General features: G+C 42.0%; 1 protein-coding gene across 2 annotated transcripts in view; it reads left to right on the top strand.

The window, feature by feature from the left end:
- Positions 1–3,839: 3,839 nt before the first annotated feature.
- LOC133399506 (leucine-rich repeat transmembrane neuronal protein 4) overlaps positions 3,840–26,276 on the top strand; it is a 64,566-nt gene continuing 42,129 nt past the window's right edge. Inside the window, exons 1-2 of one of the 2 annotated variants that reach the window (XM_061671065.1) lie at positions 3,840–3,909; positions 4,951–6,491. In XM_061671065.1, coding sequence (XP_061527049.1) covers positions 3,879–3,909; positions 4,951–6,491 — 1,572 coding nt within the window. In that variant the 5' untranslated portion in view covers positions 3,840–3,878. Of the gene's footprint in view, positions 3,910–4,950; positions 6,492–19,381; positions 20,123–26,276 lie in introns of those variants that run through there. The other variant, XR_009768224.1, reaches the window with a different exon arrangement.

The raw sequence follows: 26,276 nt of genomic DNA, 5'->3' as shown, positions 1-26,276 counted from the left end.
CCACAAAGACGAAGAAGAAAGCTGGTGCCGGGTAATTCCTTTCTGTCATTTTATTTGTTTTTCTTCCATATTGAATTCTGCTTTTTGTTAGATGTTTCGGTGCTCCTTGTTTTTGGTTTTAGGTTCCATCGTTTTTCCGGTAAATATTACCTGCTTTTCTTCTTACCCGTCAAGTGTTTTGTTTATAGTTGGTGACTTCTTCCTATTCATTCGTAGCGTTTTGTGTAGTAGGCCTAGTCTGCTCATTTGGTATTTTGTTAATTGCCCCTTGGTTTCCTCATCTTTAGCCTTTTTCTCTACTTGTCAAGGCAGTAGCAGCATTTGTCGGACGTTTTTGGGGGGGAATAAAGATTTGAAGTAAATCGTTCCACACTCGGTTACTGCTTTTGGTTCCCAACTGGTCATTAATCGTGACACAAAAATGACCCCGGCAGGTCATGTTCTTGTGATATCTTTGTCATACAAAAATTACTATAATTTAACATTCCAGGTATTTCTATGTACCTTTTATCCATTTTCTATTTTAGTTTTTGTATCACTACCTGAAACTTCCATAAGAAGTGTCACCTCTTACGCCTATTCTATTTTACTTGCAAAAAAAAACAATACATCTAAGAATTCTCTTCAATTTAGACCTGAAAATGTGTTTGTATATCATTCATGACTACTGTGTGGAAGAGTATGTGTTATTGTCATGTAACAACAAAATTGGCAAGTATACAGTTGGCTAAAAACAACTGTCTTGTTGACTTTACGCTATGTACTGTATGTGTAGGTGCGTGACAGTAAGTGCTGGCGTCACTTCCCTTCCAGAATGTTTTTGAACGCGTTTGGAAATGTCCTTGCTTATAATTGGCTCTCTCTGTTCATGTGCAATTCTTCAGTCGTCGCAGACATTAAATATTTAATTTTTTTATTAAATATGACTGCGAAGCACCAGCTTCTGGTGCAATCTATTAGATTTTCTGGAATTTTGAAAAGGTTAGAAACATAATTGCACTTTTGAATCCCAAAAAGAACATTGACTTTTGAACATCTTTATAATTTGGGACTTTTTTTTTTTATGGATGCGATATTGTCTAAATTGTGCACATTAGGTCACCATGATATCATATATTTCACATGCTGTACACATATACACACGTGCATAAAATTATTGGTCCCCCTCTCCCCACTGTTAATAATGAAAGAAAATCCACAGTGGTCACAAAAATAACTTTAATCTGACAAAAGTAATAATATATTTTGTTTAAATTAATGCAAACTTAACCAATGAAAAGGAGACATTGCTGTCATGGTCTGTGTTTTAGTTCCGATTATGTTTAGTTTGGTTTCATGTTTTCGTCTGTCCCATGTTGTTCATGTCTTGTGCTCAATTAGTTATTGTGTCCAGCTGTGGGTTTACTCAAATGTTACTTTGATTATTGATTTTGGGACTTTGTTGAGTTTTATTTTATTTTATATATTTTTTTTTTTCCACGTGCCTTGGTCGGCTGTTTTTGTAAGTAAATATATATTTTTTCTAATTCCTGCACTCCTGCCTGGCCTCCCTGCTTCCCTGCAAGTTTTGACTCCAATCCTGCACAAACGTGACAGTTGCTTTTGAATTGTGGTTCAATAGACTTATTAAAAATAAATAAATACTTGTTTTTGTTTTTTTTAAATCATCAAACAGGCCTGAACAAAAATGATGGTACACCTAGAAAAGATGGAAAATAATTTGAGCTTTGAGGAACATTTATGACAAATTGAAGAGACGGATTATATGAATGGTAACAATAGATCCCAGAACAACCTCTGAAGAAGTGAAAGGCGAACTCCACGTCAGGGTACACCAGTGTTAGATACGACACCATATGTCGTTTCAGCCAAAGTGGACTTCATGGGAGACGACCAAGGAAGATGTTATTGAAAATAACTCAGACTCAAATTTGCCAAACTGCATGTTGCCAAGTCACAAAGCTTCTGGGAGAATGTCCTGTGGACAGACCAAGCAAAACTGCAACTTTTTGGCAAGGCACATCAGCTCTATGTTCACAGATGCAAAAATGAAGCAAACCAAGAAAAGATCACTGTGAAGCATGGAGGAGGCTCTGTTATTTTCTGATGCTGCTTTGTTTCATCTGGCGCAGGGTGTCTTGAACCTGTGCGGGATACGAAATCTCAAGACTTTCAAGGTATTCTAGCGAGAAATGTTCTGCCCAGTGTCAGAAAGCTTGGTCTCAGTTGCAGGTCGTTAGTCTCGCAAGGGATAATGACCCGAAACACAGAGGTAAAAACACCCAAGAATGGGATTTTTGTCCTGCCTTGTTTTACAAGTTTGTTTTTAAACAGAATTCTGTCGAACCACAATTCAAAAGTAATGTCTGACTTTCACTGGGTAATTTTCCTTCATTTTTTATGACTTTTGTCAGATTCAAGTTATATCTGTGACTGTGTTTGTCTTTCATTCGTACCAATAATTTTAGCCACGTGTGTATAACGCAATGCAACAAACAAATTCTTATTTTTAAGGAGTTAGGAGTTTCATTGTAAGTTTATTTACTATAATAATAGCAATGAATTACACATATATAGCACTTTTTTTTCAATTGCACACAGTATTTATTCACTCCACAGTCACACTCTAGGGGTGGCGAGCAAGTTGTGCAGTCTGAAGCCGTGGCTGTCATTCTGCACCTACGGCCCCTCCGACCACCACCAAACATCCAACGCCATTCATTGGTGGGCAAAGAAGGTTAAAGTGTTTTGCAACATGCGCTCTTGAGGGAATACGAACCGGCGACCTTCCAGTAGCAGCGTGTACACTTTCCCCTCTGCGCCACGCCGCCCCATCTATCCATCCATCCATTTTCTGAGCCGCTTCTCCTCACTAGGGCCCCGTGCTGGAGCCTATCCCAGCTATCATCGGGCAGGAGGCGGGGTACACCCTGAACTGGTTGCCAGCCAATCGCAGGCCACGCCGCCCCAAAGAGAACAAAAGTGTGGTATTCCAAATGCAATTGCATCTACTTTGAGCAAGTCATTTAAATAGTTACACTATTATGATTACATTTTCAAAAGGGTAACTTATTGTAATTGTAACTAACTACATTTTCAAAATCTTCCCAACACTGCTTACTAGTGAGGATAAACAGTGGACATTAAACTGGATAATTTAACAAGGGGGCGACTGGTTAGCGCATCTGCCTCACAGTTCTGAGGACCGGGGTTCAAATCCCAAACTGAATGAATGAATTGATTTGAATTGATGATTTCCACAGCCAGACAGTGCTCATCAGGGCAGCCACGTGTGGAAGATGAACAGTGACCAGCAGGGGGCACTGCTGCGCCAAAAAAAAAGGTGCACGAGTGGGCTCCGCGGGGACCTCCGCCGACACAATTCCTGTTGCTACTCAACTGCTTCTTTCTTGATGACACGCTCATCGGCTCTTATCCACGTCAGCTGCGTCTTGACGCTGGAGGCGGATCCGTTCACGCAACTAGTCGGGCTTGGACCATACTTGATTCCATTCCATTTCATCAATTCATTCGGTGCCACCTAATTAAGCCAGATTCAACAATTGGCCGGGCGGATGTTGAACCGTCTTGTCCTCCGAGCCGCGGCGACGTCTGGGGCTTTATCGGGCCAAGGGCTCTGCAAGGTGGGCGCCACAAGTGGGCAAGATCATCCTTTGCAGTAACGCGGCAAAGTACAGACTCACTTCTTCTGGAGCCGCCGCTGTGTCTGACAGGTGTGTGTGTGTGTGTGTGTGTGCGTAAGCAAAAGTGCGCCTTTCCTACCCAGTGCAAAACAAGCGTTCTGGGGACGTGCGCCACTGTTTGGCCGGCTCCGTGGAACATGTCGAGCTGGGACGCATGCAACACAAAGCTGTAACATGAGGAGGAGCCGACACCGCGCAAGTATGGGTATGTGCGCTGTCCGTTCACTTACTTGTTACCAACATTTGCTTTTATTTTTCCATATCAGCCAGTGATGCTGGGGTCTTCTTTGCTTTGCACCCCCGAGGCTTCTGAAAGATGACTGAAGATTTTGTGTGGAGGGTGGGGGTGCTGAGGGTTGCCCCTCATCAGCCATTTGACAGATTACCTGATGCATTTCATCACCAATCGTTCTTATTGCCCGAGAAAACCAATTTGGCTGTGCAGTGAGATAAACACTGACGATGCAAGTCAATCAATCCGCCCACAACCACTTCCATGTGAAATATATTAGCAATTAATTATCCAAATCATGTGTCATTAGTATCCCTTTGAAAAAATCAATCATCATTTTTTTTTTGGGGGGGGGGGGGGGGATTTGCATGGAAAAGTGTGTTTTATGATCGGTCACAATTGTGACCGGTGGGGTACTGTGTTATATCAACCACTGGACAGACTCAATATAGGTCTATTTGACCTGTGCAGGTGTGTGCGCGTGCGATTGTATAAAATCCTCATATCAAAGGCAGCATTGCCTCTCAATGCGCTCTCATTGGAGTGTGAATATTTTACATATAAGCCTTATGCTAACAATATGAATACTGGGAGCATCGCTGTGAATATTGAGGTTAAGACGAAAAAAAAAAACAATCGATGTCCTATCTTTATGTTAACATGCTTGACTAACCTTTTCTTTGGGAGCTTTCTTGCTGCCATCCTCTTCTCTTGGCGCAAACAGGAAGTAAACAGCTCTGGTCATGTGACAATTTACAATAAACACTGCAACACTGCACATATTTCATTGAGACCCTTTATTATTTCAATATCAGCCGGAACTGCTTTGATAGATCATTCATGAACAGTTTTATAGCCTTAGAAATGAACATTTTTTTTACAGTCTCTATTGCGACCGGTGGGATTGTTTAATATATATTTTTCTATTCATTTATGTGTCCTTGCACCTTTTGGTGTGTGCTTTTCTTTAATCAGCCTGTGTGTGTGTGTGTGTGTGTGTGTGTGTGTGTGCAGGACTTCCTGTGCTTTGCAGATGGCTTGTATTCATAGCAGCGGTGCCTGCCTGGCTGCTGGCTGCTCCGAACCCCACGCGCGCACGTCCCTGCCCACAGAGCTGTAGATGTGACGGCAAAATAATCTACTGCGAATCCAATGCCTTCCGTGATGTGCCGAGCAACGTGTCGGTGGGAACACAGGGCCTCTCGCTGCGTTACAACAGCCTGATGAACCTGAGAGCCCACCAGTTCGCGGGCCTCGGTCAATTGGTTTGGCTGTACCTCGATCACAATTACATCGGCTCCGTGGACGGCCAAGCGTTCCACGGTATACGCAGGCTTAAAGAACTGATTCTCAGCTCCAATAAGATCACCCTGCTCAAGAACAACACTTTCCATGACGTTCCAAACTTGCGAAATCTTGACCTTTCCTACAATAAACTGCAGGTACTCCAACCAAATCAATTTGTGGGCCTACGGAAGTTACTTAGTTTACACTTGAGGTCAAATTCTTTGAAAACTGTCCCAATGCGGGTTTTCCTTGACTGTCGCAACTTGGAATTTCTAGATATTGGCTACAACAGGCTCCGGAGCCTCACACGTAACGCCTTCGCCGGACTCTTTAAGCTCATCGAGCTGCATTTGGAACATAACCAGTTTTCCAAGATAAACTTTGCGCATTTCCCCCGCCTGACTAATCTGAGGGCACTCTATTTGCAATGGAACCGCATCCAACTGCTGACACAGGGCCTGTCATGGATGTGGACCTCCCTGCAAAAGCTAGACCTGTCTGGAAACGAACTTCAGATGCTGGAGCCAAGCACGTTTCAGTGCCTGCCCAACCTCCAGACCCTCAACTTGGACTCCAACAAACTAAACAATGTGTCTCAGCAGACGGTCGAGACTTGGATCTCACTCACCACCATCAGTCTGGCTGGTAATCTGTGGCACTGTAACCCCAACATATGCCCCCTAGTGGACTGGCTCAAGGCCTTCAAGGGAAACAAGGAGTCCACCGTGATCTGCACAGGCCCCAAAGAGGCACAGGGAGAGAAAGTCACAGACGTGGTCGAGACCTACAACATTTGCACAGTAACGCCGAGCCCCATTACCTCAACAAGGGCGCCTCTCACCTCTGCATTTCAAACAGAACCGCTCCCCCTACCCACGCGGCCTGAGGTGGACAAGAAGCTGTCAGAGAACAGGACAGCCTCTCCTACTCCTTCCCAGGCCTCGCCTAGCGTCCCTTTAGCTAACTCAGAGTATGTGTCCTTCCATAAGATCATTGCTGGCAGCGTGGCCCTCCTCTTGTCTGTGGCTATAATCCTACTTGTTATCTATGTTTCGTGGAAGCGCTATCCCAGCAGCATCAAGCAGCTTCAGCAACGCTCCACGGTTAAAAAACGGCAGAAAAAGGCTCGGGAAACCGAGCGCTCCTTTAATTCCCCACTGCAAGAGTATTACGTGGACTACAAGCCTTCACACTCCGAGACAATGGATGTGCTGGTTAATGGGACAGGACCTTACACATACACCATCTCAGGCTCCAGGGAATGCGAGGTATGACCGTTGCCCTCCAAAAATCCATTTCCTCTGCGAGGCATGAGAGGTAAATTTTCGAACAATCTGTGGAGACAAACTACCCCCCCCTCCCCCCACCACTCCCCCGCCCCCCCCCCGCCCTTGTCTGTTTTAGGATAAGGAAGTAAAGGTCAGTGCACTGTGATTTGTTTTGCAATGGTTTTAGTTCTTCAGAGCTCTTGTTCTGAGTCATGCAGTTGTATTGCTCGAATGTAATTCCCATTAGTTGCAATTGTGGCAGCTTCACTTCCTGGGCCACACGCAAAGTAAATTATCCACAAAGTAGCTTAATCTTTCATTGTTGACGTAAAAGAAGCTATTGATGTCTCTCGATAGTGTCAGCCAGTGTGTTATTTATTCGCAAATGGCTGCTGACTCCCAATGGAATAATAAAAATGGATGTGATCAAGTCACTGTGCAGGTGGTCCTCTGCTATCCTGTGTGTTTGCTACTGTGGTGACAAACACACCCATCATGTAAATCCCGGTATATGTTTTCTGTCGTGCTGAATATGTAAATAAGCCCATCCATCGCAAATATAATCACGTTTATTGGCAGCATAGATTGCATTCTCCAGTAATGCATATAGGCATCACGTACTTATTACATTGCTAATTAGTTGGATTCACTCAGTCCGGTCAGTGCAGGCTATAACAAATACAGGTTGCTGCCGAATGATGAAGAGCCATCTGCATTTTGGGCTCAATATGTGCCCTTGTGTACGATTGCAAAACCTGTTTCCTTGACGAATGAACTCATATTTGCCATCCTATAGTCTGCACAAACGAAACCTTTTTTACTCAAAGAGTGGCGTGTATACTAAAGTTGGGCTCTTTTTATGTGAGTGACTTTAAAACACTGTCTGGCACCGAGAGATTGAGATTGAAAGCCTTGGCGGGAAACACAGATCAATTTGCTCATGCTGAATTATTATTTTTTTGCACATGTAGCCGTTTTCTGCATGTACAACACATCTGTCTTCTTTTGTCCTGGGTTGAGCGTACTTTAGAGCTACTGTGCCAGGGATAATTGTCACTCGAATCTTGGCTGAGCGCTGGCTGGACTAGTCTCCTCCTCAAGCTCATCTCAAACGCTTTCACAGTATATTCAGTAAACAGTAAACAGTATATATTGGAGCCTATAAACCATGATGCAATAAGTGTTAGTTCAAGATGTGCAGTGCGGTTTCAGGTTCAGATGCTGGAAAAGAAGGCGGGTAATTGGATAGTGTCAGATCCAAACCAGGCCTAAACCATATGTGGGGGGGAAAAGCAGATGAGTCAGATATCTACATTAGTAGCCGAACATCAGCAAAATACAGACACAAAAGCCATACAAACACTCATAGTAAATAATAAAGTACAGTACACAGAAAAGTTGGGACATACTTCCATTAAATAATCAAAACAATGGCCTGAGGCAGTTTGTGGAGTAAATTTGAGATTACCTGCCGTTGGAGCCTACTGGGGGAAGAGACACTTGGTTGTTATGCACGGGCGCATCTTAAATTGAATGCATCTTAAGTCACATAATTGGGAATCTGTGGATCTTTGGAAAACCACCATTTTCAGGAAAAAATATTCCACCAAAGTCACACAAAACTTCGGACTTCGAACTGATCACGTGAGACATTAGCTCAGCAAGCATCAAATGCTTAACTCTGGGCATGTGCTGTGTGCTTATTTTGGGGGGTTTGTGGCTTTTTTAGAACGCTTATTCCAAAAGATAGACCACGATCAACATGTATGATGTAGCACAAGATGTCGGAATATGTTCTCTCTTTTCTCTCTTTTTTGACCCTCATTTTGAAAGAAGTGTTAAGGAGCTTTGAAAGAAAACGGAATGTATACACTGGAAGTTAATTTAAGTATGTAAGCGGTCTCAGATTCAAAGCAGTAAGACTCTAACAACATAGTGTTTTTTTGTTGTTGTTTTTTTTAAAATCCAGTGTGACCATGCATGTCATGTCACTTGTTGACAGAATTTGCGATTAACTTCCTTTTTACGTTTGTATGACAAGTAAGAATATTTAAAAAATGAAAGTGATGAAAACCTATGAATACATTGTTTACACTAGTATGACAATTGAATGTGAAAAATAGATTTGAAATCTGAACAATGTGGTGGTCAACTATCATTTGGGAACATATTGTGCTACTCTTACTCTTTGTGTGTCGCTGGATTAGTGGTTTCACGCCAACGTCTGTACCGCTGTGAAGTTGATTATCTGCCTTTTGGGTGTATACGTGGGTTGTTTCAGGTCTTCAATAAATGCGAGCACAGCGATATGGGTCACAAAAGTACATGTAAATGAAATCACAAAGACCTGCAGAGATCATCCAGCTTTAAAGTTCTGTCGTGCTCTTTCACAAACATCTTTGCTTCCACTGACAGGACAGATAAGACATAGGTACACAAGCAACTAAATCAGCTCCTTGTCAGATATCTGTGGCAAAGCATTTCTCAAATAGAAGGAATGCTTGAGGTCAAATGGCCAGCTTTTCAATTGTGCAGCTTTCATGTGTGACTGTGGCATGGGAGCATTAAATGGCAGACCTAATGGGGCTCCTGCTCACTAGAATAACTAATAGCCCATCAGAGGTAAGGAGCCGCGACTTCCCTCAGCTTTGTTATTCCTTACACTCCACAGCTCAAGGGAGCAACCCAAGCTGTTAAAGATGTAATGGGAATTCCCCCCCTAGCCCCCCCCCCCCCCCCCCCCTCCTCCCAGTGTCACATTTGGCACCAACTATTGGAAACGCACAAAAGAGAAAGCGACCGTCTAAACATGGTCGGGTTTTGTGTGGAATTTCCGCCTTTACCATATACTGCTGCATTATTCAGTTCTGTCAAAAGCCACTGATCCCTTTGTGTTACCTGTTTATTGGCCACTGTGACTTGCATCAGAAGACCGTGTTGTTTGACAGCATGCAAAGTACATTCAAGAGCTGCGTCACAATAAAGGCTGTGGAGATGGCTTTTTGGCTCTTTACAAGAACTGAATGGACATACCAAACACATAGCTGGACTATGACGGGGAAACTATACATTTATAATTAAAGCCTGTTACCTTTTTCCCATGGTCAGACCAGCAGTCTCGTTAAAGCGTTGCTATGGATTTCCAGCAGCAGGCTGGCCCGCACACTAAAAGCTCAAGCTGAGCAATGTGTAGCTCATCAATACTTTGAACTGTGGAGATCCACAGTCTTCCTGTGGCACATCCACTCCCGCGCTCACACAGTAGCCGCGGTCTACTTCACGTCCACCCACAGATCAACCCCTGCTAAGGTAGCACAGATAATATTACTGAGAAAAACACCTTAGTCCGAGCCAGGGAGGTGTTTGTAGCGTTGGGTGCAAATAGCAAGCATTAACAAAGTGAGCACAGCCTGCTCAACGATAATTCATGTGAGGGGACAAGAAAGTAATACCCCTGCTGTTAACAAAACTATTGAAAAGCCAAGCGATTAAAATAAAAGGAATGGAATATGGAAGGAAAATGGAGTTGGACCCCCTGTTTGCAGCAATAACAGCTTCCACTATTCTTTCGAAGGAAAACTTGTTTCAGGATTTAGAATAGTCTTATCTGAACCTGCGCAGCTGTCTGGCAGCTTTTCTGGCCATTATCAGAGTTGAGTAGTAGTAACGCACTACAATTACTCCGATGCAACGTAGCTTTGACTTGGGCGGTTTTGATAAGAAATACTACTTTTACGCTGTATTGAGCTACATTCCCCTCGGTGCTTATATTTATTGCTTGCACAATCTATTTGCTTTTGGTTTGTCAGAGAGACTTCTGCCTTGGGTGCTGTCACGCAACTTTGTTACACCAATCCAGTGCTTTAAGTTCAGCGCAATAATTACCATTAAATATTGATGGGATATTAAATAATTGTATCTTTTTTGACAGTCGGTGGCATACAGTATAATGCATGATCTACATGATCATTTCCCTGACCCCTACTAATTAAAACCAACTTCACTAAACCTCCTTCACTTATAATTGAGGACCCCATGTACTGTATACCAAACTGATTGATGTGAAGCCTGTCTGACTTTACAACATAGATTCATTTGAACTAAAATGTACTTCACCAAGATTGTAGGGCCATGTGCAGTGAAATGTCAAAGCTGTGCCAAAATAAACATTGATGTCACAACAAGCCTCAACATGCTGCACATTGTTTTCACTTTCTCTCGCATTGGCAAGCTTTGAATTATTTGGAATTCCAAGAGGTCTAAATTCCAGTTGTAACGTGAACTTATAATACAACACTAACAATTAGTATTTTAATCACAAAACATTATTTGATTGGAGGCTAATGTGTGTATGGCTACGTTTTGCTTCCATCATTCAAGCGTTACATGTGTGGGGTCTGGTTTCAGAACAATGGATGGTTCTATTTGTCAAATGTAGCCTTTTACCAGTCAGTCATTTCATCCTAGCACTATGTCAGCCTATGCAAATGAAACTTACTATTTGACATTGCAATTGTGCAGACATCTCAAGTGTGACTTTATGTGTGCGTACGTGTGAGTGTGTGTGAGCGATTTCATGTGACCTCATAATAAGACAGTAGCAAACTATATAATATAACATAATTTTAATGCTTTATTTTGTCCCTACCTCAGAATTTGGGTATTTCAGGGACCTCCCACAAAACTTGAGCATAACTGTGGTAACCTGAGTCTTTCTTCTTCTGGGTATATAAAACATTAATGTCTCCTATGGATTTATGTATTGTTTGCCCATAACACATTGTGCAGCTGTGAGCACATTATATTGGCCAAAGAGTTGTTTGTTTTTGAGGCACTAGAGGCAAGGTGGTGATGTTTAAAAATGTCAGGAATGAGAAACAAAGATCAGCATTCGCAATATTCTGACTTGCCAAGACAGCAGCTTGTACGTCGTCTCTGCAAAAATGCACAGAAGGCAAACATCCTCATGACTTGGGAAATTTAATTTGATTTTGCCTGTTTTCACAAAAATCTGTTTTCCGGTTGAAATTTTTTTTTCCTCCTTCACATATAGAAAAAGCAAATGACTGAGACATTATTCAAAATGAGTTTTGTGTTTTTCCATTTGTGGGATTTGTTTTATTTATCCTGATACCAAACAAGCTTAACCCCCAGCCCGCCCAGTATTTACGAGCTTCAACTTCCACAGAAATAATAGAAATACATATATTTTCATTTACAGAAAATGTAAATAATCTCCCCTCCTGCAAAATAATGTCCCATTTGTCAAAGCATGTACATAAACATGATCCTCAATATCCATTTTCTGAGCCGCTTCTCCTCACTAGGGTCGCGGGCGTGCTGGAGCCTATCCCAGCTGTCATCGGGCAGGAGGCGGGGTACACCCTGAACTGGTTGCCAGCCAATCGCAGGGCACATAGAAACAAACAAGCATTCGCACTCACAGACACACCTACGGGGAATTTTTAGAGTTTCAAATCAATGCATGTTTTTGGGATGTGGGAGGAAACCGGAGTGCCCGGAGAAAACCCACGCAGGCACGGGGAGAACATGCAAACTCCACACAGGCGGGGTCGGGGATTGAACCCGGGTCCTCAGAACTGTGAGGCTGACGCTCTAACCAGTCGGCCACCGGGCCACCCTGATCCTCGATATAATTAACATTTTAAGCAACAATTTAACAACATGAAAAATTAAATTCGTGAGTTGCTTTTTTGAATAGTAGTCACTCGAGGGGTCGGAAGTCGCCAACTAGACAACAACGACTGACTCGTGACTGACACTTTTGTAAACAAGCTCCTCTCTGTGTGCAGCCATGTTGTTAGTGCAAGCAGTTCACATCAACAAGGCCAGGTTTTGAACTAAATAAAAACAAACAATTATTTTCAACATAAAAAAATCATCCTGAGCAATAAACTTATTATTATTATTCACTATAATTTATTGATATAATCGATTAATCGGCTAGCCCTATTTTGAACAGCAAGGAACCTTTAAAGGCCTGTGTAGTGAGAATTAACGCTGGCCATATTATTAGGGAGGTACAAGAGTTACTTGACTGACACTATCAGAGAGGTACTGAAAACAAATATGTTTATTTTCTGGAAGAATGGTAAAATAAATTTCCTACACATACTCCTGAACATTGTGTAAAGCCTTTTCAGAAGAGTTAAAGCTATTATAGCTGTAAAATGTGGACCGATGTCATATTAAGCCCTTTTGAGAAAGAAGGGGATGGCACTTCAGATCATGTGTGAGTCAAGGCAGACATATAGCTAATGCACACACTCATAACAATATGGAAAGGAACAAATGCAAGTGAAGAGGAACGTTTAGCTTGATTGTGTCCAACTACGGTACTGCAGTTAAAAAGAGCACCGCAAAGGATTCTGGGAAGCAGCAGGATATGCCGGCCCTCGTGTTGCTTTGCGTCATTGTGGGGCACAGTGCCTCATGCTTTAGGCAGGAAATCACCCGTTTACACCCATGTCTGCATGGGCATACCCGCCTTTTATGGGCATGTGCTTATGTAGAGTGTGTGGATAGGGTCTTCAAGTAGACAAACAGAATACCTGCACCCCTCTTAAGTATCACTTATTGACATTAAATTTAAACTTTTAAATGTGTATTCATTATAGAATCTGCGATTGGCTGGCAACCAGTTCAGGGTGTACCCCGCCTCCTGCCCCATGACAGCTGGGATAGGCTCCAGCACGCCCGCGACCCTAGTGAGGAGAAGCGGCTCAGAAAATGGATGGATGGATAATTATAGAATAAATAATTGGTCGCTATTTTGTGGATTTCTTCTATTATGGGGTTTTCTGGAATGTAAACCATCACAATCAATGAGGGATTACTTTATTGGATCTTTTTTGATTTTGTAGACAACCCTATTGTTGTGGCACAGTTGAAACAAAAATAAACTATTTGTCTGACTTACTATATGAGCTGAAATGACTCTTTCTGCACTGTATGCAAAAATAAATGGCAGTAATCCATGTCCAGTAAATGCAGGTACAGCTTATTGGAACCTGAATTATTGAACAGCCTTGAAAGTTTAATAAAAATGTCACAAGTAAAAAAAATAAAAAATTAACACCCTTGAAAGTTTAACAAAAATGTTAAATGTAAAATAAATATAAAGAAAAAAATACCTTTGACTTTAAACTCAATTCACTCAAATGGTATTAAAAATATTTCCTGTCGAGTTAATAAAGACTTAATGATAGCGACAGTTTGAGCTTGAAGCAAAAACTATTCACATGACAATAATTTCTATGTGAAAACCTTTTTTTTAATATAAATAAGAACAATGTGGAAGTCAGTTGCAATTGGTTGGCAAACAGTCCAGGGTGTTCCCAGCTTCTCACCCAAAAGTTAGTTGGGATAGTCTCTAGCTCACCCGTGACCCTACTGATGACATACAATATAGAAAATGGATGGATGGACAGATGGATGGACGGAAGTTGACAAAGGTCACTGAACAGATTCAGTTATACCTTGAAGGTATGAATGTACAAACCCAATTTCGATGAAGTTGGGACGTTGTGTTAAACATAAATAGAAACAGAATATAATGATTTGCAAATCATGTTCAACCTATATTTAATGGAATACACTACAAAGATATTTAATGTTCAAACTGATAAAATTTATTGTTTTTAGCAAAAAAACATCCATCCATCCATCCATCCATCCATTTTCTGGGCCGCTTATCCTCACAAGGGTCGCGGGGGATCTGGAGCCTATCCCAGCTGTCATCGGGCAGGAGGCGGGGTAGAGAAAACCCATGCAGGCACGGGGAGAACATGCAAACCACACAGGCGGGGCCGGGGATTGAACCCAGGTCCTCAGAACTGTGAGGCAGACACTCTAACCAGTCGTTTCACCGTGCTGCCCAAATAATCATTAACTTTTAAATTTTCAATTTTAAAAATAAAATTTTATGGCTGCAACATTCGAGAAAAGCTGGGACCGGTGGCAAAAAAAAAAGAGAAAGTTGAGGAATGCTCATGAAACACCTGTTTGGAACATCCCAAAGGTGAACAGGCTCATTGGGAACAGGTGGGTGCCATGATTGGGTATAAAAGGAGTTTCCCTGAATTGCTCAGTCATTCACAAGTAAAGATCGGGCGAGGTTCACCTCTTTGTGAACAAGTGCATGAGAAAATAGTCGAACACCTTAAGGACAATGTTCCTCAATGTACAATTGCAAGGAATTTAGGGATTTCATCATCTACGGTACATAATATTATCAAAAGGTTCAGAGAATCTGGAGAAATCACTGCATGTAAGCGGCAAACCAACATTGAATGCCCGTGACCTTTGATCCCTCAAGCGGCACTGCATCAAAAACCGACAATGTGTAAAGGATATCACCACATCGGCTCAGGAACACTTCAGAAAACCAATGTCAGTAAATACAGTTCTGCGCTACATCCGTAAGTGCAACTTGAAAGTCTACTATGCAAAGCAAAAGCCATTTATCAACAACACCCAGAAACTCCGCCGGCTTCTCTGGGCCCGAGCTAATCTCAGATGGACTGATGCAAAGTGGAAACGTGTTCTGTGGTCCGACGAGTCCCAATTTCAAATTGTTTTTGGAAATTGTGGATGTTGTGTCCTCCGAGCCAAAGAGGAAAAGAACCATCTGGACTGTTATGGACGCAAAGATCAAAAGGCAGCGTCTGTGATGGTATGTGGCTGTGTTAGTGCCAATGGCATGGGTAACTTACACACCTGTGAAGGCACCATTAATGCTGAAAGGTACATACAGGTTTTGGAGGAACATATGCTGCCATCCAAGCAACGTCTTTTCATGGACGCCCCTGCTTTTTTCAGCAAAACTGCCAAACTGCATTCTGCACGTGTTACTTCAATTAGTGTCCTCAGTTCCCAAACGATTATTGAATGCTGTTAAAAGAAAAGGTGATGGAACACAGTGGTAAACATGACCCTGTCCCAACTTTTTTGGAACGTGTTGCAGCCATAAAATTCTAAGTTAATTTGCTAAAAAAAAATAAAGTTTATCAGTTTGAACATTAAATATCTTGTCTTTGTAGTGTCAATTAAATATAGATTGAACATGATTTGCAAATCTTTGTACTCTGTTTACCACAACGTCCCAACTTCGTTGGAATTGGGGTTGTACTTCAATTCTATGATATGCAATGATTTGGTGAAACACAGGATTCTGCTAACTGCAGAAACAAAGTGAACTGTTTAATGCCTAATTATCGCCTGCATTCTTGATATTGAAGTTGCATACTTTCTCCCCCATAATGTGTCTGTTGTCATAAGTGGTGGTATTAAAAATGTCGCCTATAAAAAATGTTCAAGCGAAAAAGTACAACATGTTTTGCTCCACGAGGGCTGTTACTCAAGGAAGGAAATGCATAAAACCACAGAAGTGTGTTTTCTTTCTTCAGTGCAGTTTTGAATAAATTTGCATGAGAAATAGCTTACAGATCCTTGTGGAAGCAGGTCCAATGTTATGAAAGCTACATTTAGCACCTTTGCCATTTATTACCACTTTCAAGTCATCTTCAGATCATCCCATCGGGCGTTTATTGGCTTAAATGATGTTTTCCAACCACAATAAATATCTTCAATACACATATCAGGTATGGAATGATGTATCAGACATCTGAATGCAGTCTATGCGTAGACTTTGATTGATGTCATTAATGGCAATCAGACCTCACCTCTTCACATACAGTAGCACATGCCTGTGTGTGAACTGACCTCACCCCCAAAGCAAACCCACTCCTGAAATGTCTATGATTCAGACTAATGTTTCTTCTGGAGGTGTGTTGTCTGCTTTTCTGAGGAGGTGGAATATGTTTAGCAAACTTGGTTGCAATGATCTCTGCACTATGAGTCTGCAATCTGCAGTTGTACAGTAATTTGTTTAAATGAAGGTGGGAATGTTTCATAACAACAAGCTTCACTCATGCATCTCAAGCTTTCTGCTAGTATTCTTATAATGATGTTCAAACTAATAGGGTCGTCATAAACATTACATCTCCAACTAGAAATAAAATATGGGTCATTTTTTTTTAAATTGTATCAATCTGTGAGCAGAAGTGCCAGGATGAAGCAGGCAGTTTCCATTCACACAATAGCAGACAGCAAAATAAATGATTTCCAAATATGAATATCTATGAAAGTGTCAGAACTATTGCATGTCCATCCATCCATTTTCTGTACCGCTTCTCCTAACTAGGGTCGCGGGCGTGCTGGAGCCTATCCCAGCAATCTTCGGGTGAGAGGCGGGTTACACCCTGAACTGGTCGCCGGCCAATCCCAGACTATTGCATGTCTTCACTGTTGTTAAGATTGCATAAAGACAAGCGTGTAATGGGTTTAACGAGTAGTTAGGGTCATTTATGCACTTTGAATTTGAAGGTCAACTCATGATTTTTATGAAACTGTACTGTATGTCTTTAATGTCATACACTTCTTTTGTCTTTACCGTTGTAAAAATAAGTGTATTTCAATGGGACACCACCAGTTGCTCTGTCAATAAGGATTGCCTTTAGAATGTCGAGAACTTTAAATCATCAAATACTTTTGGAAATACGACTTTAAGCGTGGTTGTTTTAGCATGGGAGGTAATTACCCACATCCAACCACCCACAACCACGGTGGCATAACATTTTTTTAAAAATTGGAGTTCTTTACCATGGGCGGCACACTGGGACGACTGGTTACCACATCTGCCTCACAGTTCTGAGGACCTGGGTTCATATTCGGCCTCGCTTGTATGGAGATTGCATGTTCTCCCCGTGCCTGGGTGGGTTTTCTCCGGATACGCCGGTTTCCTCCCACATCCCAAAAACATGCGTGGTAGGTTAATTGATGACTCTAAATTGCCCGTAGGTGTGAATGTGCGTGTGAATGGTTGTTTGTTTATATGTGTCCTGCGAATGGCTGGCAACCAATTCAGGGTGTACCCCACCGCTCGCCTAAAGTCAGCTGGGCTAGGGTCCAGCACACCCGCGACCTTAGTGAGAACTACTGGTACAGGAAATGGATGGATGGATAAAATATTTACCGTTATTGATTAAAATTACACGGAAATGAGTCATATACAGTAAAGTTCCTCCATGCTTCAGCTCATAAATTGTTGTCTTTTGCTCCAGGTTCGATGCACTTGTTTACACCCTACGTTTAATGTGATGCTGCTCCTGTCTCTGACCGATCATTACTCACTCGAGCAGCCAGCTGATTGTCACAGGTGGCTCACCGAGGACAAATTTTGCTGCTAAGGAAAAAGGAATGAAAGTCATTGCTTTGTTAACCTCCAAACCTCCGTTTGAAATTGAGGTCAGCACTGATTGACAACATCATTAACTCCGCAAAGCAATTGATATTAGACGATTACCTAGTCCTTCACTTAAAGCCAAGATCAAATTAAGCTGTCCGTTCTAAACAAATCATATGAGTCCGTCGTCTGTGTTGGTGCAAAGTTTTCAAGGCCACATTGCGAAGACACTGGTGAGTCAGCTGACACCAATTTTCTGATAATGAAAATCTGACACTCCAGGCAGTGAAAAGAGAGGATTTCAATAATCAGCTGGATGATGTGGAAAAAAAGCATCCCTCACATTAAACATCAAGAAGCTTGAGTTGTAATTTGCCCCCAGAACAACGTTTGCTGATCTGCTCTTATCTCCAGAAAACACTACAATCATCTGCAATTTAAAAAAAATAAGCAAATCAGATTTACATAGCCAAGCTATTTGGTTAAAATTATGATGAAAACGAAACCTGCTTAAATTTGCATCTTGTAGTCGAGTACAACAGGAATGCACACTATTCACAGCCATAGATACAGTATCCGTACTTTATAGACCCTCACCAAATTTTAAACTTCCAGGAAGCTATTGCCATCTACCATTGACATACAGTTATCACCTTAAATAAGTACACTCAGTTTGAAATGCAAGCTTATTAGCCATTATATCTAAGAACAATTGTCAGAACCCATTTCGACAACAATTGGACTTGCCTGCTGGTTTTGAATTTCATGATTTTAATCTTAAAAGACCTCTCTAATGTTGTGAAACATTGGTACTTAACTGCAGAAAAAAAATCCCCCCCAAAATAGAATCAGTGGTAATTTTCGGCTTGTTTTTTGATGACATACCGTCTTTTCACCACCATAAGGCGCACTTAAAAGTCTTACATTTTCTCCAAAATGGACTGGGCGGCTTATATTGCGGCGCACCTTATGTGTGCACCGAGGTCCAAAATGTGTGTGATGAGCGCTCCCCTTGACTGACTGGGATCATTTCCTGCCGACACGCTGCTTATAAAGAGGAAAGGCGGACGTGGCTGAGTACAGCATGCGGACATATAGGGGGAAGGATGCGCGTGAAGGAGGGCGCCAAAGGCACGCCCCCAGTAGGTATACAGTAGGTACGGGGTGTGCATTGTGCAAAAGAAGATCGGTTTGGCTAAGGCACCTACGAAGAGACACGCTTACGAAGCACAGTTTAAACTGCAAGCTGTCAGTTACGCGGAGGAACATGGGAATCGAGCAGCCGCGAGAGAATTCAAGATCAACGAATCCATGGTTCGCAAGTGGAGGAAGCAGGAAAACGAGCTTCGCCAAGTCAAAAAGACGAAGCTGAGTTTCCACGGAAACACGGCGAGATGGCCCGAGTTGGAAGACCAACTCGAGCAATGGATTAATGAGCAAAGAACAGCCGGGAGAAGCGTCTCTACAGTCACCATTCGACTGAGGGCAATAATGCTTGCAGAAGAAATGAAAATCGCACATTTTCAAGGAGGTCCGTCTTAGTGCTTTCGTTTGATGAAACGGCGCCATCTATCCATCCCGGCAAGCACTACCGTGGCGCAAGCAACTTCCGGCGGATTACAAGGAAAAGCTGGCCATCTTCCGCTCCTTCTGCAGTAAAAAGATCGCCGACAAATACATCCAGCCCAACCACATCACCAACATGGACGAGGTGCTGCTCACTTTCGACATCCCGGTGAACCCCACTGAGGACTAACACGGTAGCGATACACACAAGAGGACCAACACGGTAGCGATACACACAACGGGGCACGAGAAGTCGGCTTTTACTGTTATGCTCGGTTGCCATGGTAATGGACAGAAACTGCCACCTATGGTGATTTTTAAGAGGAAGACGCTGCCTAAGGAAAGGTTTCCAGCCGAAGTCATCGTTAAGGCCAATCAAAAGGGCTGGATGGACGAGGAGAAAATGAGAGAGTGGCTGAGTGAGTTGTACGTAATGAGACCGGATGGTTTTTTTCCACGCGTCACCATCCCTGTTGATGTGTGACTCCATGCGCGCCCATCTCACAGCCGCTGTGAAAAACCAAGTGCAACTAAGACTGGGAGGCAACGCCGGGCGAGTTACGCCACCATATGTGAATGGATTGTGGATGCTTGGGCTAAGGTATCTGCTTCAACTGTTGTCCGAGCTTTCACGAAAGCCAGCATCATTGCCGAACAGCCACCCGGCAACGAGACTGACTCCGACAATGACGAGAGGGAACCTGGCGTGTTTGTTGGAGAACTTGCCCAGCTGTTCATTTTGGATACAGAAGATGAGGCCTTTGATGGATATGTGGATGAGGATTGATCAAAAGATAACGTGAGTACATTGTTAAATACTCCAATAAAGTACAACCGAACTCCCTGTTTACATTGTTAAATACTTCAATAAAGTACAACTCAATTTTGCTCCCGCTGCCTTTTTAAAAACAATTTTTAGCGTGCATGCATGCTACCGTATGTTTTAAGATAGTGTATGTTTTGCCATGCCTGCGCCCAATAATACGGTGCGGCTCATGGATGTGTTAAATACAGAAATAGACCCCGCAACTAAGACTGCACCTTTTAATACGGTGCGCCCTATGGTATAATATATATATATATATATATATATATATATATATATATATAGCCAGCACGATGGCCAACTGTTTAGCACAGCTACCTCACAGTTCTTGGGACCGGGGTTCCAATCCCGGCCCCGCCTGTGTGGAGTTTGCATGTTCTCCCCGTGCCTGCGTGGGTTTTCTCCGGGCACTGCGGTTTCCTCCCACATCCCAAAAACATGCTTGGTAGGTTGATTGAAGACTCTAAACTGCCCATAGGTGTGAATGTGAGCGCGAATGGTTGTTTGTTTCTATGTGAAATGTATTAATATCTGCGATTGGCTGGCGACCGGTTCAGGGTGTACCCCGCCTCCCGCCCGAAGATAGCTGCGATAGGCTCCAGCAGCCCGCGACCCTAGTGAGGATAAGCGGTGCACGGTGGAGGACTGGTTAGCACATCTGCCTGTATTGCACAGCACACGGAGCATCATATCGCTCAGCAAAGATGTCATAGTGAAAGTGATGCACAAACAATGCTGCACCTCTTGAGCTGGGGGTTCAGGATGGTGCCTTGCTCAAGGGCACCTCAATGGTAGCCAGCAAACAGACTACCATCTCTCCAACAATAAGTTGTCATTTTTAATTTTGTCTGCAGCAAGACTTGAAGCTTGACCCAAAGCCCAAGTCCTTTCAGATGATACTGCAGCCGTTTTACAGATTAATTGGAGTGAACTAATTTATGTTGAAGACTGTACAATGCACGGGGGCCAAAATAGTCGAGGGATAAGGTCAAACTTGTACATAATTTCCAACAAAGGATGTATACAAAGGATTTTGGTTCTGTTTGTCGTAACAAAATTAATAAAATTGTTAAGGATACACTACGTAACCTAAGATATCAGTGGTAGCACGACTCTCAAGACTTCTCAGAGAAGTATTCAATTATGGCATTGCAAATGAGAATCTTTTCTCAGTTGCCTTACCTGGAAAAAAAAAAAAAAAGGTTAAATAACAGAAACATAAATGATGTCTTTCAGTGTTCTCCCAAATGCTTCTTCACGGAAGACGTCACAAACAAGTGAGCAGAAAATGAGTTAATACAATATACTTGATCATACGAAAGTACATCTTAAACTTCGTGACTTTGTAGCGCTTTACGTCACTTGACTTTGCTGTTTGAAGCCCCGATGTCGCACCCACTGAAATATTTCCAGTGTGCAATAACTTCAGGGGAGCACATCTCGTTTTGGTGTCAGGCACACTGAAAGATTGGCTCACAGCTTTACAAAGCAATTCAACGATGCGTCTTAAAAGAGAAACGCATTATAGAAGAGGCAGTGAAAGCAATGTGTCCACTGACAGGAGCCTTGATCGAGTGTAATGCAATTCGCCGCCTTGATACGTGGTGAACTGAGCGAGGGTGCGTGTGGCTCTCACCGGTTCACACGCTGCTGTTGCTTTTGCTCTCGCTCTCTGCCAGTATGCAGAGCAGAATGCAACCACCTCACTTCATCTTCTGGCAGCTGTTGAAATGCAGCCAGGCAAACAGCGGAAATCACTAACTGCAGTCCAAGCACATGTGGTGATTCTGGGAAATTACACCTTGCATGCACCGAGTAAGAGTAAAGGTTACCTTCTTCCCAGTAAGTTAAGGGCAAAGAGTTACAGTATCTCTCCAGTTAAATAGTAGTTATTGCAGAAATCTGTCTAGGCCTATGGGTCATTTTCATTTCATTTGATAAATACCAGTAAAGACACTATATGTGTAAATGTTTCCCATGCTGAAGCAGTCACACTGAAAGTCCTATTTTCAAAAGGTTATTGATGATTTTAAATATTTGGCATTCATAGTAAAGGCAATCGTTATTGACAGAACAAATGGTGGCGGTGGTCCACTGTAATAGCATTCTTGCATCATGGTATCTTCTTGCATCATGAAGTGCAGAACGGTAAAGACACAAACAGCTTCATAAATATCGTGTGAGTTGCACAATTTACATGTACCCTTCAAACTCTGCGGTTACAAGCGCGTAGATGATCTTAACTACTCTATAAACCCATTACACTCTTGTCTGCATAAAATCATAATCACGATAAAGACGTGCATTAGTTCCGACACGTTCACAAATTCATACATATTCATTCATATCTCAGAAATAACACCGAACACATGTATCCTGCTGTCTGCTATTGTGTGAATGCAAAATGGCTGCCTCATCCTGGCACTTCAGCTCACAGATCCTTCTGGTGTATTGCAACAACAGAATGATGCTCTCTCCAGTGCCATTAAAGGTAAAAACAGGTAAAAAAAAATACAAATTAAAAAAAAAAAAAAAACAGCAAGAAGGACCGTTTGTAAAAGAACCGAAAAATGGAACTCTGAAGATGCGTTAGTTTTCATGGAAAAGGCTCATTAAACAATAAAAAAACAAAATCCTATCTCTGAAAAAGCATCTTCAAAAAACATGATACAAATATTGAAACCTTAATTTTGGACACCTAATGGTAAAGACATCTTGGCATTAAAAGCTTGAATAGTATTACCTTAGAATGTTTTTATTTTCTTAGATAAAAAGTGCCAATAATTCAAATACTCACATCAGTAAAATTAAAAGATTATGATTTTTATCAAATTATATGAATTCCTAAAATCTGGATCTCATAATCATGTGCTGTGCTGTCGCAGTTTTTCTGCCACCTAACGAAAAGTTTGGCTTCACAGACAGAATTAATAAAGCAAGCTAAAAATATTCTGCATAAGTTGTTTTGTTCACAGTAGACATTCATTTTCCAACTCAGTTCGAAGCAGTTCCTGCGGTTTCCTCATTACTTCATATCCATATGATTGATTTAATTAGGATTAATACTCGGTGGCACGGTGGGGAGACTGGTTAGAGCGTCTGCCTCACAGTTCTGGGGACTGGGGTTGAATCCCCGGCCCCGTCTGTGTGGAGTTTGCATGATCTCCCCGTCCCTGCGTGGGTTTTCTCCGGGGGCTCCGGTTTCCTCCCACATTCCAAAAACATGCATGGTAGGTTAATTGTCGACTCTAAATTTTCCGTAGGTGTGAATGTGAGTGTGAATGGTTGTTTGTTTATGTGTGCCCTGCGATTGGCTGGCAACCAGTTCACTCCCGCGACCCTTGTGAGGAGAAGCGGCTCAGAATATGGACGTTAATACTGCTATTGTTCTGCCTCTTGAGGCCCATTCACAAAAGCAGGAAAATGTAGTGTTGAAGTGTTGCGCCGGTGTTCAGAAAGAGGTTTTCATTTTGCAGATGTACAAAAACTGGGATAAAATTTGTGGGGGGGGGGGAGTCAAAAATCAGATGATACACAAAATAGGGTCGACGAAAACTCAGGTTCCACTGTATATGTAATGATATGTTGAGGCGATTCTATATTTCTATATTTCCACAGTCATAACGGCCCTCTGAGGGAAACCATAACTACAGTGTGTTTCGTGACAAAAAAGGTATTAATTAATTAAAAAAAGAGAGAGAGTTTGACACCCCTGGGATAGACGTGTTAATGTGGAAGACCAATGTTTACATCACATATGTATGTGGATGGACAGGCAGATTTTTACCGACTGCATGTGTGCATGTGAAGAGGAACCAGATGCTTGCTGCAACAAATGTAATATGTTTGCAAGGTTTTTCAGCCTGTATTAACCTGTTGCACTGTGAAGCAGTGGTTTGCATGTCTGCCAGACAGTTCTGAGGTTAAGGGTTTGAATTACATTTCTGGCTCATTCCGGCTAACACCCACAAAAATATGCCTCTAAAGACTCGAAAATGTTTGAATGTGAGTGTGAGAGGTTGTTTGTCGCTCTGTGCCCTTAAGTTTGACTTTAGGGGTTCTTGAATTCTGTGATACGCAATGATTTGGTGAAAAATAACAGATTTAACAAAGGACAGGATTCTATTAATTCCAGAAAAATAAAAAAAAAACATTAACATTTGAAAGTAAACTCCTTAATGCTGCCACCTGGATCTTTGCTGTTGAAATTGCAGATCCCCCCCCTCCTCTACCCACCAGATTCAAACCCTGTATCTCAGAACTGTGAAGCACTTAATGTGACAAACGTATTAGGAGGGTACCAATGTCGTTACCAAATTTCTTTTCGATGCAGACCCATGTCTGAAAGCACTTTAAAAGTTGTCCCCTAAGAAAGGTTAATTTTGAAGTGCTGGGAAGAAAACTCTTAAAACCATTTGACAAGATTCTTTGTGCAAAGAGATGACATAATATGCAAATCTTAGGACAACAGACCAAATGCTGCAACATCCTTTCATGTAGCTGTCTGTCGTGAGGGATACATCACACAAGCTCTTTCCTACTCTTATTCTTTTCAACTCAGGATACTTTACAATATACAGTGTATAATCATAACGCATCATTTTCATCAGGATTAATTCTTTTTTACGGCACAAACCCCTAATACGCTTCATTAGTAAAAAAGAAAAACAAGCAATTCAGATCATTTTTGCTCACAAAGCACTTGTTCACAACGGAATTGAGGCTGTGTACATTTATTAAGGGGGTATTCTGAAGCTTCTCTATATGAAACGTGTCAGAAAAGAAATACTGTTATGTTTCACCTCTATAAAAATAGAACTGAGTGAACTTAAAGGTTAGCCCAAAAGGTCTATAAATCCTTCCCAGTTATGGCCGTGTAAGTTCATGAATCATTACAGTGGCTCTCCAGTGCTTTCTCCTTGTTAATATGGGCATGCCAGTCTTACTAATTGCTAAAACTGTACTGTGTTAAGTTAAATATGTGCACGAGCAGAGAAGCATAGGGAGCAGGAGCACAGATCGCCACCGACGCCGGTGAGTTATGATTATGTATCTCCATCCCCTCCAATGATCGTTCGTGTGCAAAGTATACACGGATTATCTGATGCCCAATTCTCAAGTGTATCTCTAAGGGCACACCGTCGCCGTGCCGACACGCCCAGCTTGGCCTAGATTGGTCTGCCAAATTGGCAAACACACACGCGAGTCCTGCGCTGGCACAGAAATCAAGATACGCTAGTTTTTACGCTCAAGCGCAGCTGCGCCGTCATCAAAAATAGAGCTCTAAGTATGAATCAGATGAAGCTTTCGTTGCCATAAGAACCTCTTCACCTTGCATACAAAATTGACATTTCTGTGAAGACATTAGATTCATAATTGTCTGTCAACTGTGATTTTGTGTGTGCACACAACACGGGTCACGGTTGTATTTGGATTATGTTCAAATTTTGCAAGTTTCTTTACATGAAGTCTCAACTTTGCCAAAATGTTACCTCTTCAATCTTCAATTGTGCTTTTTTTTTTCTCCCAGAAAATGGTTTCAGGTCAGGATTGGGTGAGTAAAATTATAAGAGACAGCTCTCCGTTTGCTACAGTGCAGTTCCACAACAAGCTAATTACAGCCACATTGTAGTTGGCTCTCAACACCTCCTCGCCACAGCAAGTCAATCGCATGATTTGTTTGGCACGATTTTTATGCCCGATGCCCTTCCTGACGCAAACCTCCTATTTATCCAGGCTTGTGACTGGCACTGGAGAAATCTAGGGACATGGTGTAGCATGTAGCACTACACTAACATTGGCAAAAAATACAACCATAAGAATAATCAATAACAATTGAAGGATGATCACTGGGATACGTTGTGGTTATCTATGAGAAAATTGACCATACATTTCCTTTTTTTTTTTTTTTTTTAAATAATCAATTTGTGTTATTTAATGCTAAATAGATTACTGTAGGGAAATCATACCTAGCATCATAAAACATCTAAAAAAAAACAACCGACAACAACAATGGAATGGAGTGTGTTTAGATACATACATATATTTTCGATACCCCTTATCCTCATTAGGCTGATCGGTGAGCTGGAGCTTTCGGGCCTTTCTCCAGTCAATCGCAAGGCACATA

Source organism: Phycodurus eques, chromosome 3, assembly GCF_024500275.1.
Source record: "Phycodurus eques isolate BA_2022a chromosome 3, UOR_Pequ_1.1, whole genome shotgun sequence".
Taxonomy (NCBI): Eukaryota; Metazoa; Chordata; class Actinopteri; order Syngnathiformes; family Syngnathidae; genus Phycodurus; species Phycodurus eques.
Note: the sequence above shows the minus strand (reverse complement) of the source record. Positions and strands in the feature narration are given on the sequence as shown.